Source organism: Macaca thibetana, chromosome 19 (genome assembly GCF_024542745.1).
Source record: "Macaca thibetana thibetana isolate TM-01 chromosome 19, ASM2454274v1, whole genome shotgun sequence".
NCBI lineage: Eukaryota > Metazoa > Chordata > Mammalia > Primates > Cercopithecidae > Macaca > Macaca thibetana.
Genome location: NC_065596.1, coordinates 34,447,875 through 34,474,534, shown reverse-complemented (window position 1 = coordinate 34,474,534; position 26,660 = coordinate 34,447,875). Strand labels below are relative to the sequence as shown.

General features: G+C 52.8%; 2 protein-coding genes across 6 annotated transcripts in view; both read right to left on the bottom strand.

The window, feature by feature from the left end:
- NDUFA3 (NADH:ubiquinone oxidoreductase subunit A3) overlaps nt 1-26,660 on the bottom strand; it is a 166,078-nt gene that overhangs the window by 125,323 nt on the left and 14,095 nt on the right. For 2 of the 5 annotated variants that reach the window (XM_050771954.1, XM_050771961.1), the window contains exon 1: nt 3,857-3,860. The exons of 2 other annotated variants lie outside the window; for them this stretch is intronic. The gene's annotated coding sequence lies outside the window, so the exon portion shown is untranslated. Of the gene's footprint in view, nt 1-3,856; nt 3,861-22,658; nt 22,665-26,660 lie in introns of those variants that run through there. One more of the 5 variants, XM_050771959.1, reaches the window with a different exon arrangement.
- On the bottom strand, nt 4-21,421 carry CACNG8 (calcium voltage-gated channel auxiliary subunit gamma 8; the record flags this gene model as incomplete). The annotated part of the gene is made up of 4 exons (XM_050768354.1): nt 4-764; nt 3,006-3,146; nt 4,713-4,796; nt 21,067-21,421. Coding segments are annotated over 4 exons (1,341 nt in total), but the record flags the coding sequence as incomplete, so codon positions are not given.

Genomic DNA, 26,660 nt, shown 5'->3' with positions numbered 1-26,660 from the left:
GCCCTACACAGGCGTGGTTTTCCTGTTGAGCGTGTTGGTGTTGGAGGCGGCGGCCTCCTTGGCCAGGGTCCCGGGGGCGGGTGCAGCCGGCGCGGGTGGCGCGGGCGCGGGCGCGGCGGGCGGCCCGGTGACCGTGACCGTGACGCCGCCGCCCGCCTCCTTGGGGAAGGCGTTGTGCAGCGTGAGGAAGCCGGACGCCCCCCCGCGGTCCCGCTCGGCGCCCGCCCCGCCGCCGCCGCCTCCGCCGCCGCCCCCGGCCGCGCCGCCGAACGCCCCCACGGCGCCGCCGCCGCCGCCGGCCCCCGCCAGCCCCGCGGCCACGCTGCCCTTGGAGGGGTCGCGGCTGAGCGTGTACATGGAGATGTCCGTGGAGGCGAAGCCCGGGCCCCCGGGGCCGCCGGGAGACGCGTCCCGCGACGGCGACGGCTCGCTGGAGCGGGAGCTAGAGCGGGAGCGGCGGCGGTAGCGGAAGCGGTAACTGGGCAGACGGAGGATGGCCGAGGGGCCGCTCCCGCCACTGCCGCCCGCGCCCCCGCCGGCCTTGAGCAGGTCCGAGCGAGACTGGCAGTGCGCCTCGCGGCTGCGCTCGATGTAGATGTTGACGGCCAGCACGCCGATCACCTCGGCCAGAATGAACGACAGCCCGCCGAAGTAGAAGGACCAGCCGTACGAGTAGTGGTTTTTCTTCTCCTCGTCCCGCTTCGGGCCCGGCTCGCCGGCGTTGGCCGAGATGTACACGATCACGCCGATGATGTTGCTCAGGCCTGGGCGGGGACGGTCAGACGGGAGCCTCGAGGCCACCCCCGGCCCCTCCCCGGTCCCCGGCCCCGGCCCCTCTGCGCCAGCGGGCCTAGGCGCCACCCCCAGGCTAGACCCCCGAGTGGGCTAGACCCCCATCCTGGATCTGGCTGACCCAAGTCCTGCCGGAAGTGAACACAACTCCCCGCCCGATACTCTAGGCGTGGCCCTGCTGGTCTAAGCTCCAACCCAGAGGGCTCAGGCCCACTCCTAGCTAGCCCAGGCCTCATCTCCGCTGGTCTAACCCAGCCCCGGCTGACCTAAACTCCATCCCCCTGGTGGTGCAGGGCCGCCAATGGTCCAACTGCATCATGCGTGGTCCTAGCCCTGCAGGCTCAAGTACCCCCTCAGACAGTCTAAACTCCACCCCAAGGTGGTCCAGGCCCTGCCCTGAATGGTCCGGACACGGCCCTGGCTGGTCCAGGTCCTGCCCCCGAATAGCCCAGGGCCCACCTCTGCTGGTCTAACCCAGCCCTGACTAAACTCCACCCCTAGGTGGTCTAGGACCCCAATTGGTCCAGGCAACACCCTAGATGGTCCTCGCCCTGGCTGGTTCAAGTCCCATCTCAGATGGTCTAAACCCCACCCCCAGGTGGTCCAGGCCCTGCCCTGAATGTACAAGACAGGGCCCTGGATGGCCCAGGTTCTGCCCCCGGATAACCCAAGCTCCACCTCTGCTGGTCTAATCCAGCCCTGGCTGGTCTGAACTCGGCCCTACGTGGTCTAACACCCACCCCTAGATGGTCTGGGCTGCCCCCACATGGCATAAACCCCACTCCTCTAGCTAAGGTCCCACCTCTGCTGGTCTAAACCCCAACCTCTCTGGTGGTAACTCCACCCCAAGTGGTCCAGGCCCCACCCCTAGGTGGCCTAAGCCCCACCCCTAGCTAGTCCAGGCCCTGCCCTGATTGGTCTAAAACCCACCTTTGATGAGTTTACAGCCCCTGCCCTGGTTAGTCTAACTCCACCCTTAACGTTATAAACCTGGGTTTTTCCCAAGCCCCCTCCCTCTGCTCCTTTGAACTCTGTTAATGATGTCATCCTGCTGTGACCAGGCCCTATCACTTATGTAAACCCTCTCTTCTTCATATAATTCCTGGCGGAGTATCCATTCTAGGCCCTCCCCTGCTGGTCAAAAATTTGCCCTTAATAAAGCAGGCCCCGCCTTCTACTCTAGGCCCCACCTCCAGCTTACCAAACCCCGCCCCGTGCGGATCTTGGCCAGGGTCCTTCCCGGTCCCAGGTCCAGCTACTCCGGATTTTCAGGTCCTCCAAGCCCCACCCTTTGCAGATCTAGACCCACCCCCAAAGCACACCCTGCTCTTCAAATATGCAAAGCCCTCCCTCTTCTCTGTATTCTACTCCAAAAAAGCTCTGCCCCCTGGAATTTCCCAATGCTACTCATATGGGGTAGAAAGGGGGTCTTACCCCTTAATTACGTGCCTCTTAAGTGTTCCTGTCCTAGCTCTCTGCTCCTCTAGGCCCTAGCTCTTGAGACGGCCAATCCGAGGTACTGACTGGCTTTTGTCGGCCTCTTGCTTCAATCAGCCAAGTTGACTCTTTGTGTCCTTAAGGACATAACCCCTCCCCCTTTGGCTTTTCCAGGCATCACCCTGTCTTTTCTAGCCTCTCCTTCTCCAAATGGTAACGGGCAAGGGCCGATTCAGTCTCCCTCGACCAGCCCCTTTAGTTTCCACTTCACGGCCCTGGACGGTTTCCCAGGACTAGCCCCCTCTTGGATCCACCAAGGTCTCCAAAGACCAGCCCCTTAAAACAGGCTCCTCATCCGCGCCCAGATCACTTTCTACCTCTCCTGGGCCCGCCCTCCAAGGCCCAGCCCCGCCTCTCTATCCTCGAGAGCCCAGTTGTGTCTCAAGATCCCACCCCCTCCCCCAGCTCCTCCCCTTCCGTCTCCAGGACGGCGGGCTAAGGATCCTAAGCGCTCGGCGTCTTAAGCGCTAGACACCTGTCTCTGCCGCTTCACTCCTCCGAAGGCGTAGCGAAGACTACACCCACCTTACCCAGCGGGTGGCGATGGAGCTTGGGGACCGCCTAGGAAGGCTCCGGACCCCCGGGGGTGCTCGGGGCAAGGTGGCTTTGCAGACACACACACGCGCACATGCACTCACACACACATGCGCGCGCGCACACACGCACTCGCGCGCGCAGGTGGGCCGCCCCGGTCGCCCCCTCCCTCTGCCTCTCACCTGCTGCCACGAACAGGATCCCTGCGCCCAGAATGATGTTCCTCTTGGACTTGTAGACGCGGGAGGCCGCCACGCACACGCCCCCAAGCAGCAGCAGGATGGCGCTAAGGATGGGGAAGATGCTGGAGGCCCGGACAACTCCTGCGGGGGAGGAAGGAAAGGAAAAGAAGGGAGAGCGAGGGCGGTCAGACGCGGCCCCCTGCGCCCCCCTCCCGGCCCCCCATCTCGCGGCGCCTCCCACCAGTTATGTGATCCTTCCTCTCCGGCTGTGTTCTGGTTTATTTTACTGTTGCTTCATTCTCTCTCCTGTTTTTAAAATTTCTCTGTTTCTCGGTCTGATTCCCTCTCCCTCTTTTTCTTTGTCCTTTTCTTTCTTCCTCGGACTATTTTTCTCTCTCCCGGAATATCTTTTCCCCTCTTTGTTTATCGAAATCACTCTCCCTGTTTTTCTCCCAACTTCTCCATGGATCCTCTCCCTTTCTCTCTTTCTCATCCCTCCCTTCCTCTCGTCTGCGAATTTCTTTCTCCATATCCCGCAAATCACTTACTACCTCTCTCCACACCCCTCCCATTTTCTGCCTCGCTTCATCTGAGTTTCTCTCTCTCTCTCTCTCTACATTCCTTCCTCCCTCCTCCTCCTCCCTTTTCTGCCAGGCTGAATCTACTTCTGAGTTTCTCTTCCCTTCTTCTCCTCGCGCCCCACCCCCCTCGTTTTATTGCCTGGCTTCATCTATCTTTCTGGGTCTGTCTCCCCTCTCTCCTCTTTATCTTCTGGGCCTCATATGTCTTCATAGGTTTCCCCCCAACACCCCGGTTTTTCTGCCTGGCCTCATCTGTCTTCCTAGTCCCCGCCCCCAACTTTTTCTGTCTGGCTTCGCCTATCTTCCTAGGTCTCTCCCCCGTCTTTTTTTTCTGCCTGACCTCATCTGTCTTCCTAGGTCTCTCCCCACTTCACCCCGCCCCTTTTTTCTCCTGGCCTCCTCTGGCCTCCTGGATCTCTCCCCTCCTTTAATGCCTGGCTTCCTCAATCTTCCAGGTTTCTTTTTCTCTCCACTCCCTTCCTCTCCCTTACTCCTTCCCTCCCTCCCCACCCCCTTTTAGGCCTGACTTCATCTATCTGAGTCTTTCTCTTTTCCTCCCTCCCTTCTTCCCCTTCTCTCTCTCCCCTCCTCCCGCTCCGCCCCCCTTGTCTCTTTCTCTGCAGTCCTTTCTTTCCACCCACTCTTAAAACCCCAGGCAACCAGATTTTGCGATTTCGGAGCCTGGCTGAGGCCGCAGCCAATCATCATTTAGGATTTGCCGCGTTCTCGGGGTAGCTACCAATGGAAACACAGGCTTTCCCAACCGGCTCCAGGGAGTGGCCCGTCCCCACCGCAGATTGCCCCATAGCCCTGCGGCGCGGTGGCCAATCCCAGCCCGGGATTCCACAACCAGTCACGGCGCAGAGTCGCCGCGAGGGCTAGAGAGAGCAAGGCGGCCAATGAGCGCTCAGGATCCTCCCTCAGCCCGCCCCAAGGTGAGAGGAGGGGGCGGGAGCGAGATCACTCAGCCAATCGGGGACCAGAGGATCTCACTATCTGGACTCGGATTGGCTGGGAGGCTAACCTCGGCGTGTCGATCCAAGTGCCTTCTCCCGGCGCCCACCCCGACGCCCTCAGGCCCCGCGATTTGACCCACTCCCCACTTCTGTCCCGGACCCCCACGTACGGAGTAGATACTCCGCGCTGTCGTGGTCGTAGTCCGTGTCCTCCGGGAAATGATTGATCTTCACGCAGACGCCTCTTTTCAACCCTGGAGGAGCGGGGAGGGCAGTGGTGGGGGTGGATACTTCAGGGTTGGGGGCGGGGCAACCCCACTGACAACCGACCCTGCCCTTCCCCAAATCCCTTCTGTCTCTGGGCAGCTTGGGAGACAGCAAGTCCCGGCTCCTGAGCCCGACTCGTGATATGGGACAAACTTGGAACTTCTGTGGTCTCCGTTTCCCCGCCTGTTAAAGAAAAGAAGAAAAGCAAGAAAAAAAACCAAAGTCTAACATCCAGCACTCACTGCAAGGCCATGGGACCTTGGCCCTGAAAGCTGGGCTAAGTTGCTCCAGCACTCTGGATTTCCTGCTCCCACCTCTATAAGAAAGAGGGTGTTGTTGGCTTCAATAATAGCAGGGCGCTTCCCACCTCTCAATTGGTTGAAAAGTCTGGAAATGCGTGGGGGGGGGAAAAAAAAAAAAAACAAGGAAAGGGATGCAGAAGCCGGTGAGGACTACATTTCCCATGAGACCCCGTGAAGTCTGGAGTCCAGTTGTGAGAAGAGCAGTCGCAGTGGATCATGGGAGTTGTAGTCTCCAGTCCTGTAGGGGTGGAGGGGAGAGAGAGGGAGAGCGCTTCCAGTCTCTTTCTACAGGGAACCTGGAACCTTCTGGAGAGAGATGGAGTGGTTGAAGCAAGCAGAGGTGTGTGAGGGGTGGAGTATGCCTCTAGGGGTCATGCATCCTCATCTCCTTCCCCTCCTAAGATGCTCATCCTCAGCTATTTTCTCATCCTTTGGGAACAGTTAATATTTTACTACCTCTAGCACATAGCTGGAGAAAAAATTAAAAATATAAATATAAATAATGTAGTTTCCTCAGCTGCTCAGTTCTGTCCAGTTCTGCAGGCCTGTGCCCATGCTGTGGAACATTTCGCTCACATTCTTTGCTGATGTAGTACTTTACCTGCAGCGGGCAGCTCAGGGGGCACCTTCTTGAGGAAGCTTTCCCTAGACACAGACACATATGCACACTCATTCCTCCCACCAAACTTGGGTCAGTTTCCTGCTCTGAGGTGCCCCGTAGGACATGCATTTGTTGATAGATGATCTTCGTCCTCGGCAAGCTGGGAGTTCCTGGAGGGGATAGGGCGTGGGAGTCCAATTCCTCTGTGTGTCCCAGCATTTCTTGGCACTAGGCCTGGAACACGGCAGACCTCAAGAAATGAGGGTTGAGGCCGGGCACAGTGACTCACACCTGTAATTCCTGCACTTCGGGAGGCCAAGGCAGGTGGATCACTTGAGGTCGCGAGTTCAAGACCAGCCTGGCCAACATGGTGAAAACCTGTCTCTACTAAAAATATAAAAATTAGCTGGGTTTGTTGGCGGGTGCCTGTAATCGCAGCTACTGGGGAGGCTGAGGCAGGAGAATTGCTTGAACTCAGGAGGTGGAGGTTGCAGTGAGCCAAGGCCATGCCATTACACTCCAGCCTGGGTGACAGAGTAAGACTCTGTCTCAAAAGAAAAAAAAAAGTGAAAGAAATGAGGGTTGAATGAAGAATGAATGAATGAATGAATGAATGAATGAATGAATGAATATACGCATAGCAGAAGGTGAGATCAGAGGCAGACCATGACCAGCAAAGGAAAGTAGGGGAAAGAATAGGGACAGAGGAGGAACTGGGAAGAATTAATATAAGGGAGTGAGTAATACTGCCAAGAGCTAATGTGCGTTGGGTGCTTCCTAGGTGGGCCAACTCATCTGATGCTCCTAAGAGTCCTGTGAAATAGATCATGTGGTTTGTGTCCTGCAGTGGCCAAATGTTAGGTATTGGAGTGTCTCCATCTTTTTCATTTTTTATTTTTTGAGACAGGGTCTCCCTCTCTTGCCCAAGTTTGGAGTGCAGTGGCACAATCTCAGCTCACTGCAACCTCTGCCTCCTGGACTCAAGTGATCCTCCTGCCTCAGCCTCCTGAGTAGCTGGGACTACAGGCTTGCGCCACCATGCCCAGGTAATTCTTGCATTTTTTGTAGAGACAGAGTTTCTCCATGTTGCCCATTTTGCCCAGGCTGGTCTTGAACTCCTGATTTCAAGTGATCTGCCTGCCTCAGCCTCCAAAAGTGCTGGGACTACAGGCGTGAGACACTGCACTGGCCTCCACCACTTCCTTATTCTGTGTCCTTGCTGGTGTTACATAGGCCAACTTGCTTCAGTTTCCCCAGCTATAAAATGAAGAGAACAGGACCTACCTCATGGGACTGATATGAGGGATTGTGTCTAGGTGGAGATTTAGCACTTTGCCTTGAACACAATTAAGTGCTCAGTTGATAGCAGCTGATATATGGCACCCATTACCCAAACGTGGAAACTGAGGCACAGAAAGGGGTCATCATTTCACAGCTGATGGTGGCAACAAAAGTCAAACACACATCACGTATGTGAGCATCTGGGCTGTTCAACACTGTATTACCAGCATCTAGAACAGCGCCTAGTGCATACTGAGTGCTTAATAAGTATTTTTAATGAAAGAATGATTGAATGGGCCAGGTGTGGTGGCTCACATCTATAATCCTGGCAATTTGGGAGACCAAGGTGGGTGGATCACCTGAGGTCAGGAGTTTGAGACCAGCCTGGCCAACATGCTAAAACTCCATCACTACTAAAAATACAAAAGTTAGCTGGTTGTGGTGGCATACGCTTGTAGTCCCAGCTACTTGGGAGGCTGAGGCAGGTGAATTGCTTGAATCTGGGAGGCAGAGGTTGCAGTGAGCTGAGATCTTGCCATTGCATTCCAGCCTGGGTGAGAGAGCGAGACTCAGTCTCAAAAAAGAAAAAAAAAGAATGATTGAATGGGTCCACAAGGCCGGGCGCGGTGGCTCAAGCCTGTAATCCCAGCACTTTGGGAAGCTGAGACAGGCGGATCACAAGGTCAAGAGATCGAGACCATCCTGGCCAACATGGTGAAACCCCGTCTCTACTAAAAACACAAAAATTAGCTGGGCATGGTGGTGTGCGCCTGTAGTCCCAGCTACTCGGGAGGCTGAGGCAGGAGAATGGCTTAAACCCGGGAGGCAGAGGTTGCCGTGAGCCAAGATCACACCACTGCACTCCAGCCTGGCGACAGAGCAAGACTCCATCTCTAAATAAATAAATAAATAAATAAACAAAAAATGGGCCGGGCACGGTAGCTCACGTCTGTAATCCCAGCACTTTTGGAGACCAAGGCAGGTGGATCATGAGGTCAAGAGATCGAGACCATCCTGGCCAACATGGTGAAATCCTGTCTCTACTAAAAATACAAAAATTAGCTGGGCATGATGGTATATGCCTGTAGTCCAAGCTACTTGGGAGGCTGAGGCAGGAGAATCGCTTGAACCCAGGAGGTGGAGGTTGCAGTGAGCCGAGATCGTGTCACTGCACTCCAGCCTGGGAGACAGAGCGAGACTCTGTCTCAAAAATAAATAAATAAAATAAATAAATAACACCTGTTGTGAAGGATGTGGAGAAATTCGAACCCTTGTGCACTGCTGGTAGAAATGTAAAATGGTGCAGTGGCTATGGAAAACACTATCAAGGTTCCTCAAAAACTAAAAATAGAATCATCATATGATCCAGCAATGTCAGTACTGGGGATAGACCCAAAAGAATTAAAAGCAGGGACTCAAATAGATATTCATACACTCGTGTTCATAGTAGCATCGTTCACAATAGCCAAAAAGTGGAAACACCCCAGTGCCCGTTGACAGATGAATGGAGGAACATGTGCTCTATACATACAATGGAATATTATTCAGCCTTTAAAAGGAAGCCAATTATGATACATGCTATAAACATAGATAAACCGTGAAGACATTATACTCAGTGAAATAAGCCAGTAACAAAAAGACAAATACTGTACCATTCCACTTATATGAAATACCTGGAATAATCAAATTCATAGAGACAAAGTATCATGGTAGTTGCCAGGGCTGGAGGGTGGGAGGATGTGGAGTTATTTAACGGGTACTGAGTTTCCGTTTTGCAAGATGAAAAGAGTTCTGGAGATTGGTTGCACAACAATGTGGGTGCACTTACCACTACTGAAATGCATACTTACAAATGATGAAAATGGTAAATTTATGTTATATATAATTTACTACAATTTTCAAAATGAATGAATGAATGAATGAATGAGTGAGTGAATGAATATACAACTCCCACATACAAACTCTTACCCATCAGCACCTCCACCGTGGTGTGGTAGGTAAGATGACAAGCTCAATGTTCCTTCCTCCCTCCCTCCCTCCCTCCCTCCCTCCCTTTCTCTCTCTCTCTTTCTCTCTCTCTCTCTCTCTCTCTTCTCTCTCTCTCTCTCTCTCTCTCTCTCTCTCTCTCTCTCTCTCTTTTTATTTTTTTTGAGACGGAGTCTCATTCTGTTGCCCAGGTTGGAGTGCAATGGCTTGATCTCGGCTCACTGCAACTTCCACCTCCTGGTTTCAAGCCATTCTCTTGCCTCAGCCTCCTGAGTAGCTGGGGTTACAGGAGTGTGCCACCACGCCCAGCTAATATTTGTATTTTTGGTAGAGACGGGGTTTCACTGTGTTAGCCAGGATGGTCTCGATCTCCCGACCTCAGGTGATCCTCCTGCCTTGGACTTCCAAACTGCTGGAAGTACAGGGGTGAGCCACCTTGTCCAGCTTTTTTTTCCTCTTTTTTCTTTTTTCTTTCTTTCTGTTTCTTTTTCTTTTTTTTTTTTTTTTTTTTTTTTTGAGACGGAGTCTCGCTCTGTCGCCCAGGCTGGATGAAGTGCAGTGGCCGGATCTCAGCTCACTGCAAGCTCCGCCTCCCGGGTCCACGCCATTCTACTGCCTCAGCCTCCCAAGCAACTGGGACCACAGGCGCCTGCCACCTTGCCCGGCTAGCTAGTTTTTTGTATTTTTTTAGTAGAGATGGGGTTTCACAGGGTTAGCCAGGATGGTCTCAATCTCCTGACCTCGTGATCCGCCCGTCTCGGCCTCCCAAAGTGCTGGGATTACAGGCTTGAGCCACCGCGCCCAGCCCACTTTTTCTTTTTCTTTTTTTAGAGATGGAGTCTCACTCTGCTGTTCAGGCTGGAGTGCAGTGGCACCATCTCGGCTCGCTGCAACCTCTCCCTCCCAGGTTCAAATGATTCTCCTGCCTCAGCCTCCCAAGTACCTGGGATTACGGGCACTCGCCACCACACCTGGCTAATTTTTGTATGTTTAGTAGAGATGGGGTTTCACCATGTTGGCCAGTCTGGTCTCGAACTCCTGGCCTCAGGTGATCCACCCACTTCAGCTTCCCAAAGTGCTGGGATTACAGGTGTGAGCCACCGCACCCGGCCTGGTTCCTCCTTTCTTGAATGGGATCATAGTAATTCTCTCAAAACATTTGTGACGATTAAATGAGACTGAGCATGTAAACCACATGGCACACTGGATTGCTGAACAGGTTAGTGGTGACAGTAATAATAACTAGCTCTGACTGAGCACTAACCATGCACTAGGTACTGCTCCAAGCATTTGACAGGTGGTTAATAACTCGCTCAGTCCCTCGGACAAACCCTCGGAGGTAGGTGGCGACAGCATCCTTGCTTTACAAATGAGGAAACGGAGGCATAGGGAGTTGAAGAAGTTCCCCAAAGTCCCGTTGCGGGTGAGTGATGGGGAGGAGTTTCCTTCCAGCACAGCTCAGTTTGGGAGGTTGGCATATTTAAGACAGTAGAGTCTGGTGGCTACGGGGGTTATTGATCGTGGGCTCTGGAATCCAACTCTCCGGACACACATCCCAACGCACCACTTCCCAGCTGCGTGGTTTTGGAACCGGATCATCCCTGGGCCTCTACTCTCTCACAGGGAAATTGAGGATGGTAGTGTGACTTTAGAGGGCTTCAGTGAGATTTCAATGAAAGTCAGACACAGAAGGCCGGGCGTGGTGGCTCATGCCTGTAATCCCCGCACGTTGGGAGGCCAAAGCGGGTGGATCACAAGGTCAGGAGTTCGAGACCAGCGTGGCCAATGTGGTGAAACCCCGTCTCTACTAAAAATACAAAAATTAGCCAGGCATGGTGGCAGGCACCTATAATCCCAACTACTTGGGAGGCTGAGGCAAGATAATCGCTTGAACCCAGGTGGCGGAGGTTGCAATGAACAGAGATTACACCACTGCACTCCAGCCTGTACGACAAGAGCAAAACTCTGTCTCAAAAAAAAAAGAAAAGAAAGAAAGAAAAAGGAAAGGAAAGGAAAGGAAAGGAGGAAGGAAGGAAGGAAGGAAGGAAGGAAGGAAGGAAGGAAGGCAGGCAGGCAGGCAGGCACAGAAAAGCAGGTGCAGTGGCTCACAGCTGTAATCCTAGCACTTTGCCAGGCTGAGGTGGGCGGATTACCTGAGGTCAGGAGTTCAAGACCATCCTGGCCAACATGGTGAAACCCTGTCTCTACTAAAAAATACAAAAAGTAGCCCAGCGTGGTGATGGGCACCTGTAATCCCAGCTACTTAGGAGGCTGAGGCAAGAGAATTGCTTGAACCCAGGCAGTGGAGTTTGCAGTGAACGGAGATCACGCCGGGTCACTCCAGCCTGGGAGACAGAGCAAGACTCCTTCTGAGAAAAAAGAAAGCTAGGCACAGAATACACAGTAGTTATGCCTAACGCCACCAATCAAGCTGGGAGTTTTTCTTGTGCATGGATCGTGATGTCGTGATGTCGTGGCCCTGAGTCTCCTCCCCGGGGCTGCCGAGTGCAGACCTGGGCAGGTGAGGGTTAAGAGGCAGCTTTCTTGCAGTGCAGACACGTGGAGAACTGGGATCCAACCTGCTCTACCCCTCATGCTGGGTGGTCCAGGCTGAGTCACTTCCCCTTTCTGGCCATCAGATTCCTACTAATAATACATTCCCCTGGCAAAATGGCGAGGGCTCAATAAGATAATAAGCCAGGCAAAGTTTTAGCACAGGGCCTTTGTGTGGTCAGCACTAATAAATAGGGCTGTGGGCCCAGACTCTTGAGTCCTGAGAGAAGACTTGGGGGTGTGACTGAACTCCCTGAGGAGGGGGCACAAGCTGGGCTGTCCCATGCAGACTCCTCCAGCTCCCAACACTTGAAATGTGGCAATGGAGAGGTTCTGTGAGGGTAAAATATGTACTGGGTTTCAGACTCAGCGTGGGGAAAAAAGAGAGAGAGAGAATGCATAATATTTCATTAATAATTTTTATGTGGATTACATATTCAAGTGATAATATCTTGGCTATGCTGGGTACCTGTTCCTTTTTATTTATTTTAATGTAGCTATTTTAATTTTCTTTTCTTTTCTTTTCTCTTTTGACAGGGCCTCGCTCTGTTGCCTAGACTGGAGTGCAGTGGCACAATCTCGGCTCACAGCAACCTCCACCTCCCGAGTTCAAGCAATTCTCCTGACTCAGCCTCCCGAGTAGCTAGAATTATGGTTGCCCACCACCACACCTGGCTAAATTTTGTTTTTTCAGTAGAGATGGGGTTTCACCATGTTGGCCAGGCTGGTCTCCAACTCCCGACCTCAGGTGATCCACCTGCCTCAGCCTCCCAAAGTGCTGGGATTATAGGCGTGAGCCACCGTGCCCAGCTTAAAAATTTTAACTATATATGGTCACCCGTGTTATATTTCTTTCTTGCTTGCTTGCTTTTTTTTTTTTTTTTTTTAATAGAGTCTTGCTCTATCACCCAGGTTGGAATGCAGTGGCACAATCACAGCTCACTGCAGCCTCGACCTCCTGGACTCAAGCAATCCTTCTACCTCAGCCTCCCTAGTAGTGAGGACTAGAGGCATGTACCACCATGCCCAACTAATTTTTAAGTTTTTACGGAGGTGGGGTCTCCCTATATTGCCCAGGCTGGTCTTGAACTCCTGGACTCAAGCGATCCTCTCACCTTGGCCTCCCAAAATGCTGGGATTACAGGGGTGAGCCACTGGCCCATTCTTTTGTTATATTTCTTTTTCCTTTCTTTTTTTTAAAATTAATTAATTAATTTATTTATTTGAGATGGAGTCTCACTCTGTTGCCCAGGCTGGAGTGCAGTGGCGCCATCTCAGCTCACTGCAACCTCTGCCTCCTGGGTTCAAGCGATTCTCCTGCCTCAGCCTCCCAAGTAACTGGGACTACAGGCACCCACTACTATGCCTGACTAATTTTTGTAGTTTTAATAGAGACAGGGTTTCACCATATAGGCCAGGCTGGACTCGAACTCCTGACCTCAAGTGATCCATCCACCTCGGCCTCCCAAAGTGCTGGGATTACAAGGCATGAGCCACTGGCCGATTGGGAAGTGCTTCCTATTAGGAAGTGCTAGAATTCCTGGGTTATCAGGGTGGAGGGGATCAGGGCTTGGTCATATTAGAATTCCTAATAATAATGAGAAGAACAGCTGAGCAACAACAACAAAATGCAACGCTATGATCTAGTTCTTCCTCTGTGCCTGCTCGTCTTTGAAATGCTTTTCTTATATTAGCTCATTGAATCCCTCCTTGGCCCTGTGAGTTAGGGACTATTAGGATTCTCATTTCCCCGTTGATGGAATAGAGGCACAGCAAGGTTAAATATACAGCCAAGGTCACGAGGCTGGACGTGGCAGACAGGAGATAAACCCAATGAGTCTTATTTCTCAGAGTTTGTTTCTTTTTCTTTTTCTTTAAGAGTAAAGTGGGGCCAGGCATGGTGGCTTATGCCTGTCATCCCAGCACTTTAGGAGGCTGAAGCGGGCAGATCATTTGAGGTCAGGAGTTCAAGACCAGCCTGGCCAACATGGCGAAACCCCATCTCTACTAAAAATACAAAAAATTAACCGGGTGTGGTGGCACATGCCTGTAGTACCAGCTACTCAGGAGGCTGAGGCATGAGAATTGCTTGAACCTGGGAGGCGGAGGTTTCAGTGAGCTGAGATCGTGCCACTGCACTCCAGCCTGGGCAACAGAACAAGACTTCGTCTCAAAAAGAAATTAAAAAAAAAAAAAGAGTAAAGTGGGCCAAGGCAGGCAGATCTTTCGAGGTCAGGAGTTCGAGACTAGCCTGGCCAACATGGTGAAACCCCGTCTCTACCACAAACATACAAATTAGCCAGGCATGATTGTGGGCACCTGTAACCCCACCTACTTGGGAGGCTGAGGCAGGAGAATCACTTGAACCCGGGAGGCGGAGGCTGCAGTGAACCAAGATCGTGCTGCTGCAGTGAGCCAAGATCATGCCACTGCACTCCAGGTTGGGTGATAGAGAGAGACTCCAGCTCAAAAAAAAAAAAAAAAAAAAGAGAGAGAGAGAAAGTGAAAGCAAGTTTTTTTGTTTGTTTGTTTTTTCAATTGAGATGGAGTCTTGCTCTGTCGCCCAGGCTAGAGTAGAGTGTCACGATCTCGGCTCACTGCAACCTCTGCTGCCTAGGTTCAAGCAATTCTCATGCCTCAGCCTCCCGAGTAGCCGGGGTTACACGCGCTTGCCACCACCCCTAGCTAACTTTTTTGTATATTGAGTAGAGACGGGGTTTCACCATGTTGGCCAGGCTGGTCTTGAACTCCTGGCCTTAGGTGATCCACCTGCCTCAGCTTCACAAAGTGCTGGGATTACAGGTGTGAGCCATCACACCCAGCTGAAATCAAGTTTATTAAAGACAATAAAGGAATAAAGAATGGCCGGTCCCTAGGCAGAGCAGCCTCTGAGCTTGTTTTAATCATTACATTCTACTGCATCTCTCAGACACACTCCAAAGGGAGATGGGGATTGAGCCTGAGAGTTCCCAGGGCACAGTGACTGCAGGAGGCAATGACTCGGGGGGGCCCAGTTTCTACAGCCCTGGTGGGCTGAAAGCAAGTGGATTTGTTGCTTTGTTCTCCTACAAAACCAGACACACCTGGATTCAAATCCAGATGCTGGGCCTGGCATGGTGGTTCACGCCTGTTATCCCAATACTTTGAGAGGCCGGGGGTGAGAGAATTGCTTGAGCCCAGGAGTTCTAGACCAGGCTGGGCAATGTGGGGAGACCCCATCTCTAAAAAAAAAAAAAAAAAAAAAAAAAAAAAAACAAGCAAACAAATCAGAAACAAAAACAAATCCAGACCCTACTGCATATTAACTGTGTGACCTTGGGCAACTCACTTCACCTCTCTGGGCCTTCACTTCTTCTTTTAGAACGGGAATAATAAAAGTACCAGCCGGGCACAGTGGCTCATACCTGTAATCCCAGCACTTTGGGAGACTGAGGCAGGCAGATCACCTGAGGCCGGAGTTCGAGATCAACCTGGTCAACATGGTGAAACCTCGTCTCTACTAAAAGTACAAAAATTAGCTGGGTGTGATGATGGGCACCTGTAATCCCAGCTACTCAGGAGGCTGAGGCGGGAGAATTGCTTGAACCTGGGAGGTGGAGGTTGCAGTGGGTTGAGATTGTGCCTTTGCACTCCAGCCTGGGCAACAGAGCAAGAATCTGTCTCAAAAAAAAATTAATAAAAATAAATAAATACTACTTAGCAGGGTTATTGTGTGCATCCAGTGACAAATGAATGACAATTACAAGAACAACAGAGTCAGCCTTCATTCCTCCTCTCCTTGAAACACTAACTTCCGTTGGCTTCCAGGACATCCATTTTTCCCCAAACCTGTAGCCACTCCTTTCTCCACTCCTTTGATGACTTCTCATCTCCCTCCCTTTTTTTTTTTTTTTTTTTTGGACGGAGTCTCACTCTGTTGCCCAAGCCGGAGTGCAGTGGCACGATCTCAGCTCACTGCAACCTCCGCCACCTGGGTTCAAGGGCTTCTCCTGCCTCAGCCTCCTGAGTAGCTGGGATTACAGGTACACGCCACCAAGCCCAGCTAATTTTTGTATTTTTAGTAGAGACAGGGTTTCCCCATGTCGGTCAGGCTGGTCTCGAGCTCCTGACCTCGTGATCCGCCTGTCCCAGCCTCCCAAAGTGCTGGGATTACAGGCGTAAGCCACCACGCCCGACCATCTCCCTCACATTTTAATAGTGGACTGGCTGAAGGCTTAAGCCTTTAATGAAATTTTATCATTTGTTCTGATCTCTTCTCTCTCTCTCTTTTTTTTTTTTTTTTTTTTTTTTTGAGATGGGATCTTGCCCTGTCGCCCAGACTGGAATGCAGTGGTACAATCATGGCTCACTTTAGCCTCGACTTCCTGGGCGTAAACAATCCTCCCACCTAAGCCTCCTGAGTAGCTGGGACCACAGGCACACACCAGCACTTTCAGCTAATTTTTAAATTATTTGTAGAGACGAAGTCTCGCTATTTTGCCCAGGCTGGTCTCGAACTCCTGGGCTCAAGCGATCTTCTTGCCTTGGCCTCCCAAAATGCTGGGATTACAGGTGTGCGCCACTGCGCCCAGCTGTCTCTTCTCTAACTGACTCCGTCCATCTAATTCATCTATATGATGATGCCCCTCAAACTGGTATCTCCAGCCCAGTCTCTGGCCTCATATACCGTATCTTTAACAATTTAAATCAGTGGTCAGCAAACTACGGCTCACAGGCCAAATCCAGCTAAGAACGGGTTTTATGTGTTTTTAATGATTGAGAAAATATCAAAGAAGAAGACGATTTTTGTGGCATGTGAAAATGACATGGAATTCCAAAAAAAAACTTTTTTTTTTCTTAGAATCTCTCTCTGTTGCCCAGGCTGGAGTATGGTGACGTGATCTCGGCTCACTGCAACCTCCGCCTCCCAGGTTCAAGCGATTCTCCTGCCTCAGCCTCCTGAGTAGCTGGGATTACAGGCACCTGCCACCACGCCTGGCTAATTTTTGTATTTTTAGTAGAGACAGGTTTTCACCATGTTGGCCAGGCTGGTTTCGAACTCCTGACCTCAGGTGATCCGCCTGCTTTGGCCTCCCAAAGTGCTGGGATTACAGGCGTGAGCCACTGCCCCCGGCGAAATTCAAATTTTAGTGTCCATAAATGAAGTCTCATTGGAACACAGCCACACTCACTTACAGACTGTCTCGGTCGTTTTCACAAGTTGTTGTGATAGAGACTGTTCCACAAAGCCTGCAATCTTTCCTATATGGCACTTTATAGGACCTTCACTGTGCTGGCCTCTGTCCAGATGTTGTCTGTGAATGGGCACCGTAAGTTTAACATGCCCAGAACTGAGCCCCTGCTCCCTCTCCTTCATAATAAATTTGATAAGAGAAAATAAATAAAATAGCGGCTGTTTCATCTTAGGAATGGCTCCCCTATTCTCAGGAGCTCAGGCCAAAGCGTTAGAGCGGTGATTCTCAACTCAGGGCGATTTTTATCCCCCAGGAGACAGTCGACAATGTTTAGACACAATTTACAATTTTGGTTGTCACGACTGGGAAGGGCGCTGCTGGCATCTAGTGGGAGAGATCAAGGCTGTTGCTCAGCATCCTACAATGCACAGGACGGCCCCCTCCACACAGAATTATCCACCCCAAAATATCAACCGTGCTGCGGTGGAAAAACCCTGCTTTGGAGGCGCCCCTGGCTCTTCTCTCTCATATCCTACAACTGCTCCATCAGCAATTCCTGCCCACGGTAGCTCCAGAATATACTAAGAATTCAAACAACTTCCCAAACACTACGGCCCTCACCCTAGATGAGCTTCTCGTCGTCTCATTTGCCTTCCCTTTGGTCACTTGTCAACACAGCAGCAAGAGCCATACTGCAGAAATGTAAGTCAGCTCATGTGACTCCTCTGCTCAAGAACCTTCAACGGCTCCCATCTCCGAATCTAAAGCAAAGTGCTTTCTGGGATGTCTAAGAAGCTATGAGGCCGAGTGCAGTGGCTCACACCTGTAATCCCAACACATCGGGAGGCTGAGGCAGGAGGACTACTTGAGCTCAGGAGTTTGAGACCAGCCTTGGCAATATAGTGAGACCCTGTGTCTACAAAAAATGGTGGCATGTGCCTGAGTTCTAGCTATTTGGGAGGCTGAGGCAAGAGGACGGCTTGGGTTCAGGAGTTCAAGGTTTCAGTGAGCTATGGTCTTACCACTGCATGCCAGCCTGGGTGACAGAGCAAAACCCTGCTTAAAAAAAAAAAAAAAAAAAACAGAACCTGGCCAGACATAGACATGGTGGCTCACATCTCTAATCCCAGCACTTTGGGAGGCCTAGGCAGGCCAATCACTTGAGGTCAGAAGTTCGAGACCAACGTGGCCAACATGGTAAAACCCCGTCTCTACTAAAAATACAAAAATTAGCCAGGCATGGTGGCGCACACCTGCGATTCCAGCTACTCGGGAGTCTGAGGTATGAGAATCGCTTGAACCCAGGAGGCCAAAGTTGCAGTAAGCCGAGATCACACCACTGCAGTACAGCTTGGGTGACAAAGCAAGACTCTGTTTCAATAAATAAATAAGGCCGGGTGCGGTGGCTCACGCCTGTAATCCCAGCACTTTGGGAGGCCAAAGTGGGCAGATCAGGTCAGGAGATCCAGACCATCCTGGCTAACATGGTGAAAACCCCTGTATCTACTAAAAAATACAAAAAAGTCAGCTGGGTGTGGTGGTAGGCACCCGTAGTCCCAGCTACTCCGGAGGCTGAGGCAGGAGAATGGCGTGAAACCGGGAGGCGGAGCTTGCAGTGAGATTGTGCCACTGCACTCCAGCCTGGGCGACAGAGGGAGACTCCATCTCAAAAAAATAAATAAATAAAAAATAAATAAGTAAATAAATAAAATAATTTTTTTAAAAAACCAGAACCTGTGGGATGGGGACCCTGATAACCCTACAACTGCACCTCCTTCTACTACATTCCCTGCCACTCACTCTGCCCCAGCCATGCTGACCTCCTACTGGCTTGATCAACACACAGCCAGGGCCTCTGCACCTGCTGTTCCTACAGGCTGAAGCACTTTCCTCCATCTCTTACTTCCTTCAGACCTGCACTCAAATGTCACCTGCTGGGGGAAGCTTTTCCTAGATTCCTTATCTACTTCCCACGGGGATTCCTGACACCTCCCACCCGCCCCCCAACTCCTTGTCCTCCTTAGCACTCAGTTCTATCTAACACCCTAAATGCTGACTTTATTTACCTCCATCATTATCTGTCTCTACCTTAGAATATGAGATATATAACGAGAGGAGGTTTTGTCTGTTTTCCACTGCTGCAGCCTCAGAATCCAGAACAATGCCTGGCACATAATATAAACTCAATAAAAATGGGACGTTGAATGAATGAATGAATGAATGACGTCCCTACTAGATGCCACATGCTGTCCTAGGGGTTTCATGATGTGAGCCCTCACACTTGGCTCTATGCCTGGTACTTGGTCAGACCGGTGAATGGACATGAACTCAAACTTCCACAAGAGAGGAAAAGAACATCACGAAAGCCGTGGGAGGAATGGGAGGCGATACGGGACGGATGGAGGTGACTGTGGGGAAATGGAGACCCCCTGCCAGCTGCTGCTCAGATCCGGCCCATCATGGTCAGGGTAGAACACAGGCTTGTGTTAGATCTTCCGCTAGCTCAGAAGAAGCCGGAAATCAGAACTACAATGGGAAGCCTCCCTATTTTTAACTGTTGGCAATGGATTCAGATTTTGCTTTCAGTTTTAAACACTTCGTACACTAGACAGAGCGCATCTGCGCATCCTATCCATGGGATTCGAGTTCTGCGCTTGGCTCTGCCCCTTTCTCAGCTGGGTGACCTTGGGCAAGTGACTTCACTTCTCTGAGCCTCAGTTTACCCATCCCCAACAGGGAGGTGGTGCCCACCTCATAGGATTAAACAAGATAACGTTCCTGGCTTGTCGTGAGCACTCAGCAAAACAGAGGAAGAAGGGGCAGAAGAAATAGAGGAGGATGAAAAAGAGAAGCAAGAGATTTCAATCTTTTGGCGGAAGGGGGCATCAGAATGGCTGGTTCCGCTCCTTCACGTTGCAGACAAGGGCTGTGAGGCTGCGGTGCAGGGGGGAAGATAGTGGTCACACAGCGGGGCAGATACTCAGCAGGACTGGCACCCAGGACTCCTGCTTCCCAGCCCCACAGCTCGGTGATACTCAGGAAAGAAATACTGATGCTAAAAGTGGGAGAGAAAAGGGGTCGGCGCAGCAGAGGGCAGGAGTCTTGGAGAAGTAGGGGAGTCGAGAGCCAGGGAGTCGAGCTAGGAGAGAAGCTGTGAGAGGGAGAACGGGACAGAGGAAAAGAACCAAGACAAAGATCTGAGGAGGTAGCAGGGGCAGGAGCGAGCAGCCTTAATGTGAAGGCATGAGGCGTCGGGTCAGGAAGACGTCAAAGAAGGCATGAGTGGAGGAAGAGGAAGTGGAGCCCACTAAAGGAAAAAGGAGGAAAGGACCAGGATGGGAGGTTGGAGGGCATCCTGGTGGGAGAGACGTGGGAGGGGGCACTGATGGGGAAAGATGTATAGGAGGAGAAGCACAAGGCAGAAAAGAGAGAAGGTCATGAGTGAGGGCGAGTTAAGGCAGAAGTTTCAGGGGAGCAGCAGCCAAAGAGAAGGGGAAAGAGATGGAGACTGGAAACCTGGGCCATGAGTGGGGGCGGGAGAGGCAGGGGAATTCAGATGACCTGGGGGGAATGTCGGGAGAGAGAAGATGCCACGCGGCCCGAGGGAGAGGAAATGAAGGGGCAGGTGGAGAGGAGGAGCAGGGTCAAGATGAACTGAGGGGAAAGAGGGAGAAAGAGGCTGCTGGGTGCAGAGGCTCACGCCTGTCATCCCAGCACTTTGGAGGCTAAGGCAGGAGGATCTCTTGAGCTCAGGAGCTTGAGACCAGCCTGAACAACAAGGGGGACCCTATCTCTACAAATAATGAAAAAAATTAGCTGGGCACAGTAGCTCATGCCTGTGGTACCAGCTACTCAGGAGGCAGAGGTGGGAGGATGGCTTGAGCCCAGGCGGTGGAGGCTGCAGTGAGCTGTGATTGTACACTGTACTCCAGCCTGGGCGACAGAGTGAGACCTTGTCAAAAAAAAAAAAAAAAAAAAGGGAAGGAGAAAAGGCACAGGGCAGAGTGTGGAAGAAATGAAACAGGAGGAGCCCAGGTGCTTGAGGGAAGAGGGAGGGGTGTGATGGGGCAGGGCAGGAGACACGGCCGAGGGGAAGATAGGATAAGGGGGTTCAGTGTAAAGGCAAAGGGGCTGCAGAGGGACCAGGCAGAGGAATTATGCAGGGTGCCAGGACGCAGGGAGGAGTGGGAAGGAAGGGAGAGGGGGTCAGGGGCGCGAGTGGGAAGCCACAGAAGCGCCTCTGGCAGAGGACGAGGGGTGCCCATGGGGACCCCAGGATCAGGGAGAGGCAACCCCAGGAGGCTCAGGGTCTCTCGGAGGGGAGCGGCGGGGGCTGCGGGGAGGGCCGCCCGCACCCTACCTTCCAGGCAGCAGATCCTCCAGAGGCCCGAGTGCGTGAGGCCGCCGGGGTCCTTCTTCTCCGAGGCGCCGCCGCCCCCGCGGTGGGGGGTCCCGTCGTCGCCGCCGGCCGTGAGGTTGGTGGTGTTGCAGATGAGGGCGCGCGTGTAGAGCCAGTAGTCGGTGCTGATGGCGATGGTCATGAGGCCGAAGGCGGCGAAGGCGCCCACCGTCGTCAGCAGCACCTGCACCCCCTTCTCGCACCAGAGGCCCCGCTCTTCGTTCCAGCGCTTCAGTGACTCCAGTTTGACCACGGGCAGCCGGGGGGCCGTGGGCCACCACCGGGGCAGCGGGGGCGGGGCCGTGCCGGCGGCTGGGGGGGGTCACAGCGCAGGCAGAAGCTGGGGGCCCGGGGCCGGCGGGGCTGGGGAGGGGGCGGCGAGGAGGAGGCTGCGGCCGGGGAGGGGGTCAGAGCGCGGCCATGGTCGGCGGCTGGTGGAGGGCAAGGAGCGAGATCTCGGATTAGAGGAGAAGGCACAGGTACCTCCCCCAGTCCCCGCCCCCCCTAAAATCCCTGCCTCAGCTCCAGAAACTCCTTCCACTTGGGTCTCCACTGCTCCCCTTTCTCAAAAAAAAAAAAAAAAAAAAAAAAAACAAAAACCAAAAAAACTCTCTCCACTCTTGTCTTCTGCCCAAGAAAGTCATCCCACCATCCCACTAACCCCACTCAGAGGAATCCCCACCACCGCTCACACTCGCAGCCCTCGCCCCCAGCCCCCGTTGGCTCCGCCCCAGTGGGCTCCCCGGTCCTCATCGCATGGGAAGCCACCAGTCCCCCATGATGCCAAGCCCCACCTCTCCTCCTCCCCAAGAGCCCCTGTCGCGTTCCTCCTTCCTTAGAGACCCCCGCCCCATCACCATTCGGTTCCCACCAGTTCTCCCCCCTCTTCCCCTGCAGCCCCACCTCTCCATCTGCTAGAACCCTTCCCTGTCTCCCCAACTTTTCCCTGAGCGTCTCCACAACTTAAGAAGCCCGAGTAGCACCACTTCCGTGGGAATAACCTCCGCAAGCCCCCTCCGGTCTGGCTTTTGTCATGCCATCACTCCAAATGGTCCCCCACAATTTCCTCTCCTTAGGAAAAATACATCTCTCAATCTGTCTTCAACTAAAAAGGAAAAATTTAAAGGAGAAGAAGAAAAAGACAAAGAAAATCCCAGCTGACCCTCACAGTTTGTGCAACTCAGAATAAGCAGCCACCCTCAGTCAGTCTCCTCTCACTGGAAGCCCCCTTCCCGACTCCAGCAGCCTCCAGCACACCTCGAAATCACCCGAGGACCTTAGAAATTCGGATGTTTGAGTCCCACCTGAGAAAGTCCGACATGATTGGTCTGCAGTGTGGCCTGGGCATCTAAGTTTATAAAAGCTCCCTGGGGAATGCTAATGCACCCAACATTAGACCCACTGGTTTGCAAGAGGGCCCCCCATCTCCAACCCATTCCCTCTCACAGCCTCCACTGTTTCCCCACAAGCCACTCACCCCCCACCCCATACTATGCGTTTACTCCAGGAAAACCCCCACTCTCTCTTTTGCTTTAGAAGAGTCTTCCAAATCTTCCCCCCCGCCACCCTCCCCCCTACAACTTAAACGAACTCATGTCATAACCGTCGTTTTCTCCTCCATTAAGAAAAATTTCCTCCATGAGTTTCACGGCATTTTCTACTCACAAGAATGGCTTCCTCTAGACCCCAAATGTCTCTCCGTTCAGGAGCACCGCAATCTCTGCCCTGTGTTCCCATAGCAGGGAGCACAGTGTACCCCCACTCTGCCCAGCATCCACCCACCCGCCCCTCTGCACTCACAGCAGCTCCCACTGCCTCCAGATCCCCTCCTGGTAGCCCTTCACCACCACACAGGGTCTTCCGACAGTTTCCCCCAACTCGAGATCCCCCTCAACTCACATTGAACCCCACTCTCTCTTCAACCTACCAGGAAGCATTCTCCCCAACTTCTCTCCCATCATATAGAATTCCCTTGACTCACTTCCTCCTGCTCCACCAGTAGAACTCCTAGTTCTCCTCTGCCCAGGAAAATCCCCTCCGCAGGCCCCCACAGGCTTCCCTTCTTGGGAACGCCCCCCAGTACTCCCCTCTAGGATTTCACCTGTACAGGAACACACACTGGAGCCCCTCATCTTCTTCCACATGCAGAAAGAGCCCCCCAGTAGACTGTGTCCCTCCGAAAAATGTGACCCACAAGACTGCAACTCTCTTTTCAATTGGGAATACTTTTCCAGCCTGCACCCGCTGCCCCGTGGCTCCTTCATTTCTCTCTTCCACATTCTCCACCGACCACCATGCCCCCAGCCCTGCCTGTCTCCCCTGACCCCAACTGTCCTCCGGGGGATGTACTCCTTACTTGCTTCCACCACTGCTGCTTCAACTTCTTCCCCCAAACCCACTAGAGTTAAGAGTCTGGAAACCTTAGACGAAGGGGGGATTAAAAAAAACAAAACAAAAACCAGAACCTAGGTACCAGTAGTACAGGGTGACCTTGGTCTCCTGGTTGCTTCCCGGTCTCCACTGCCCCCCACCAGCTGGCCTCAGACTGGGGCTGCTCCGAGAAGGGGCTGTGGAAAAGGTTGTCTATGGGGGGTGTCTCCATGGCAACTGGGCCTAGTGCCCCACACGTTGTGTTCCCTCCCCCACCTCAACTCCCGTCTGCCCACACACACAGCCCTTCCTCAGGCCACAGTTCAGCAGCTCACTGGACGGGGCATCCCCCAGCCTCCCGGCCTGGGCACCGGCCCCTTCCTCTCTTTTCTGTCCGCATGCCGAGTTTCCTCTCTTCTTGATCTCTTGGCCTCTTCTCCCTGAATTGGTGCCCCCTCACCACCAGCACGGCCACCTACCCTGTCTTAACAGATTTCTGCTTTCAATGAGGGTAAGCCCGTGACCCCAGTCCCCTAACAGCCTGGGATAAGAGGGGAAGGGAAGAGGAGGGAAAGGAGGGAAATTCTCCTTCCGTCCAAAAAAAAAAAAAGATTTGAAGATCTTTTCATTTTGTCAATTTGGGGGACAGTCTGGTTTTAGGGACTGTTAGTCCATCGCTCAGCAGCTGCCAGGGAGAAGAAAGCAGGGGACCCCCAATTCTAAAGCTTCCGGGTATGAGGGGGTCACTGTCCTTTCTTCTTAGGAAGGGGACCAGCTCTTTTCTCCAGAATTCGTGGGGGGGGGGGGGGGGGTCACAGAACATTAATTCTACCTCCACCCACCTCCGATTAATAAAAAGATCTGTCTCACCTCTGTTAACGACAGGTCAACTCTCCGATGCACGGAGGAGGGGACGTCGAGCCCCCTCTGTTGGCACCCCCCCCAGAAAAACCTTTTGGCTCCCAATTCTCGCTGCTTCCCCCTCCCCCAGCAGTGAGGGACCCAGGCGTCCGACCTGGTTGGGGAGGGGGGGTGGAGATGAGGAGGCGTACGGGGAATGGGGGTGCTGAGGCCAGGCTGGGGCTGAGGGGCAGCTCTGAGCCTGGGCCCCAAGGGAGTGAGGGTCGGGATATATATATATATATATATTTAAAAAAAAAAAAGGTGAGGAGACAATTTGGTTCTCGTGTCGCTGGGTAAAGTGCGGAGCTGGAGGACGAGAGGGAGGGAGTAGGGAGGGAGGGGGAGGGGAGATGCTGAGGGATGGGGAGCCTCGGAGAGGAGATGGATGGGGGAAGGGAAAGAGGGGGGGCAGGGTCGAGTGGCAGAAGGAAGCCGGAGAAGAAGAGAGAGATCCAGAGAGGGAGGGAGAGAGACAGAGAGAGACGAGGAGAAACAGAAAGAGAGAGACACAGAGACCGCGAAACAGAAATGGGGGAGGGAGAAATTTGGGGGAGGCAGCGGCTGGGCGCCGAAGGAAGTTGGAGAGATACACACAGAGAAATATCCAGAGAGAGAAGGGGACAGGGACAGAGACCCAAAGAGAGAAACCCAGGGGCTGGGGGGAGGGGCTGGGGGAGGGCTGGGGTAAGTTGGTGGGTGGGGGGGTCAGGATCTGGGAAACAGAAGGAAAGAAGAGAGAGGGAGAGAGTCATCCAGAGAGGAGGGAGGAGGGACAGATGGGGAGAGACAGACAGAAAGAGAGAGACTGAGAGGATGGGGGAGAGCGGGGGGAGAGGGAACGAAATGGAGAGCGGGGAGGGAGAGAAATTGGGGATAGGGGCAAGGTCTTGCTAGAGAGAAGGAAGCTTTAAAGAGAGAAGAAGGTGCGGAGAGGGAGCGGGGGAGCAAGATAGTAAATGAAAGAAATTGAGGGTAGAAAGGCCTGGATGGCAGAAGGTACCTGGGGAAAGAAAGGCAGGTGCAGGAAAAGAAGAGGGAGACCCAGAGAGAGACAGCCGGAGAGGGACTGAGACAGGAAGAGAGAGAGACCCAGAGAAACAGAGGCAGACACTGAGACTGGGGAGGCACCCGAAGGAAGCCCGGAAAAAATAACGGAAGAGGGGTCAGGCTGAGATGCCCCGAGGAGGTCAGAGATGAAGGATACCCCTGCCCCCGCCCCCTCCCGCGTCCCCAGCCCCGGATCCCTGCCCCCTCCCCCATTCCAATGCCACCACCCCCACCCCCACTAGCCTCCATCTCTCTTCAGCATCGCTTGCCGCCGCCACCGCCTCTTCCTGTCGTCATAGCAACAGGATCCAGGCGCCCAGCCAAGGCTGGCAGCGGCGGCCGGAAATGAGGGGAGGGCCTTTTCAAAAGGACCCCAGGAATGCTCCCCTTTCCCAAAATCCAAGGGAAAGCACAACTTCCCGGGGTCTTCCCACCGCTCGTCCTCCAAGTGGCAAGGGCAAAGATTCGCCGCCACCACCCCAAATAAAACAATATTAAACTTACAACGTTAACAAGCCTTTTGACTTTCACCAACAATTTTTTTTTCTTTTCTCTTCTCATCCCCCTCCCCTCCCCTAGTTCAAACCTGATGGGGAAGAAGGGGTGAAGTCAGATGCCCCCGAGATGGGGCTGGGGCTGGGAAGGAGAGTAGAATGCGAGAAGCTTGGGTGCAAATATGTCTTAAAGAAACCCGTCTGGGACTGGGTAGGGGTCTATGCAACAGTTTTGAGAAGCATGGATCTGTCCGTTCTAGAACTAGCTAGTAGGTTGGGGGAGTGGAACAATTGGAGGTGGAGAGTCTGAGATGAGAGTCTGAAAGTTTGGTCTTGGGTCCACATTTCACGGATGCCCCCTAGGCATCGTGTGACCTTGGACAAAACACTTCTTCTCCTCTAAACTCAGTTGCTCTTGGTTATAAAGGGCACAGAAGCTGCCTCCAATCAAGTATGACCGCGGAAGGGAAGTGGGCTTGTATGTGGCTCTAGGCAAGCCGTTTACTCAAGAACCAATCTTCATACAAATGTTATCAGAAACTAAGAACTAGCCCCATGGCTGATTGGAGGCTGTTGGCAAGCTTCACTGTCTTACAGAATTCCTACAGAATCTTTGCAGTGTGGACACCAATGTTCCTATATGATCCATGAGTAACCTGAGGCTCTGAGACAATAGGGGGTGATGGGGGAGGAGGGCAGCCAACAATAGGTGAAATTCATAGTCATGTAACCCAACACACC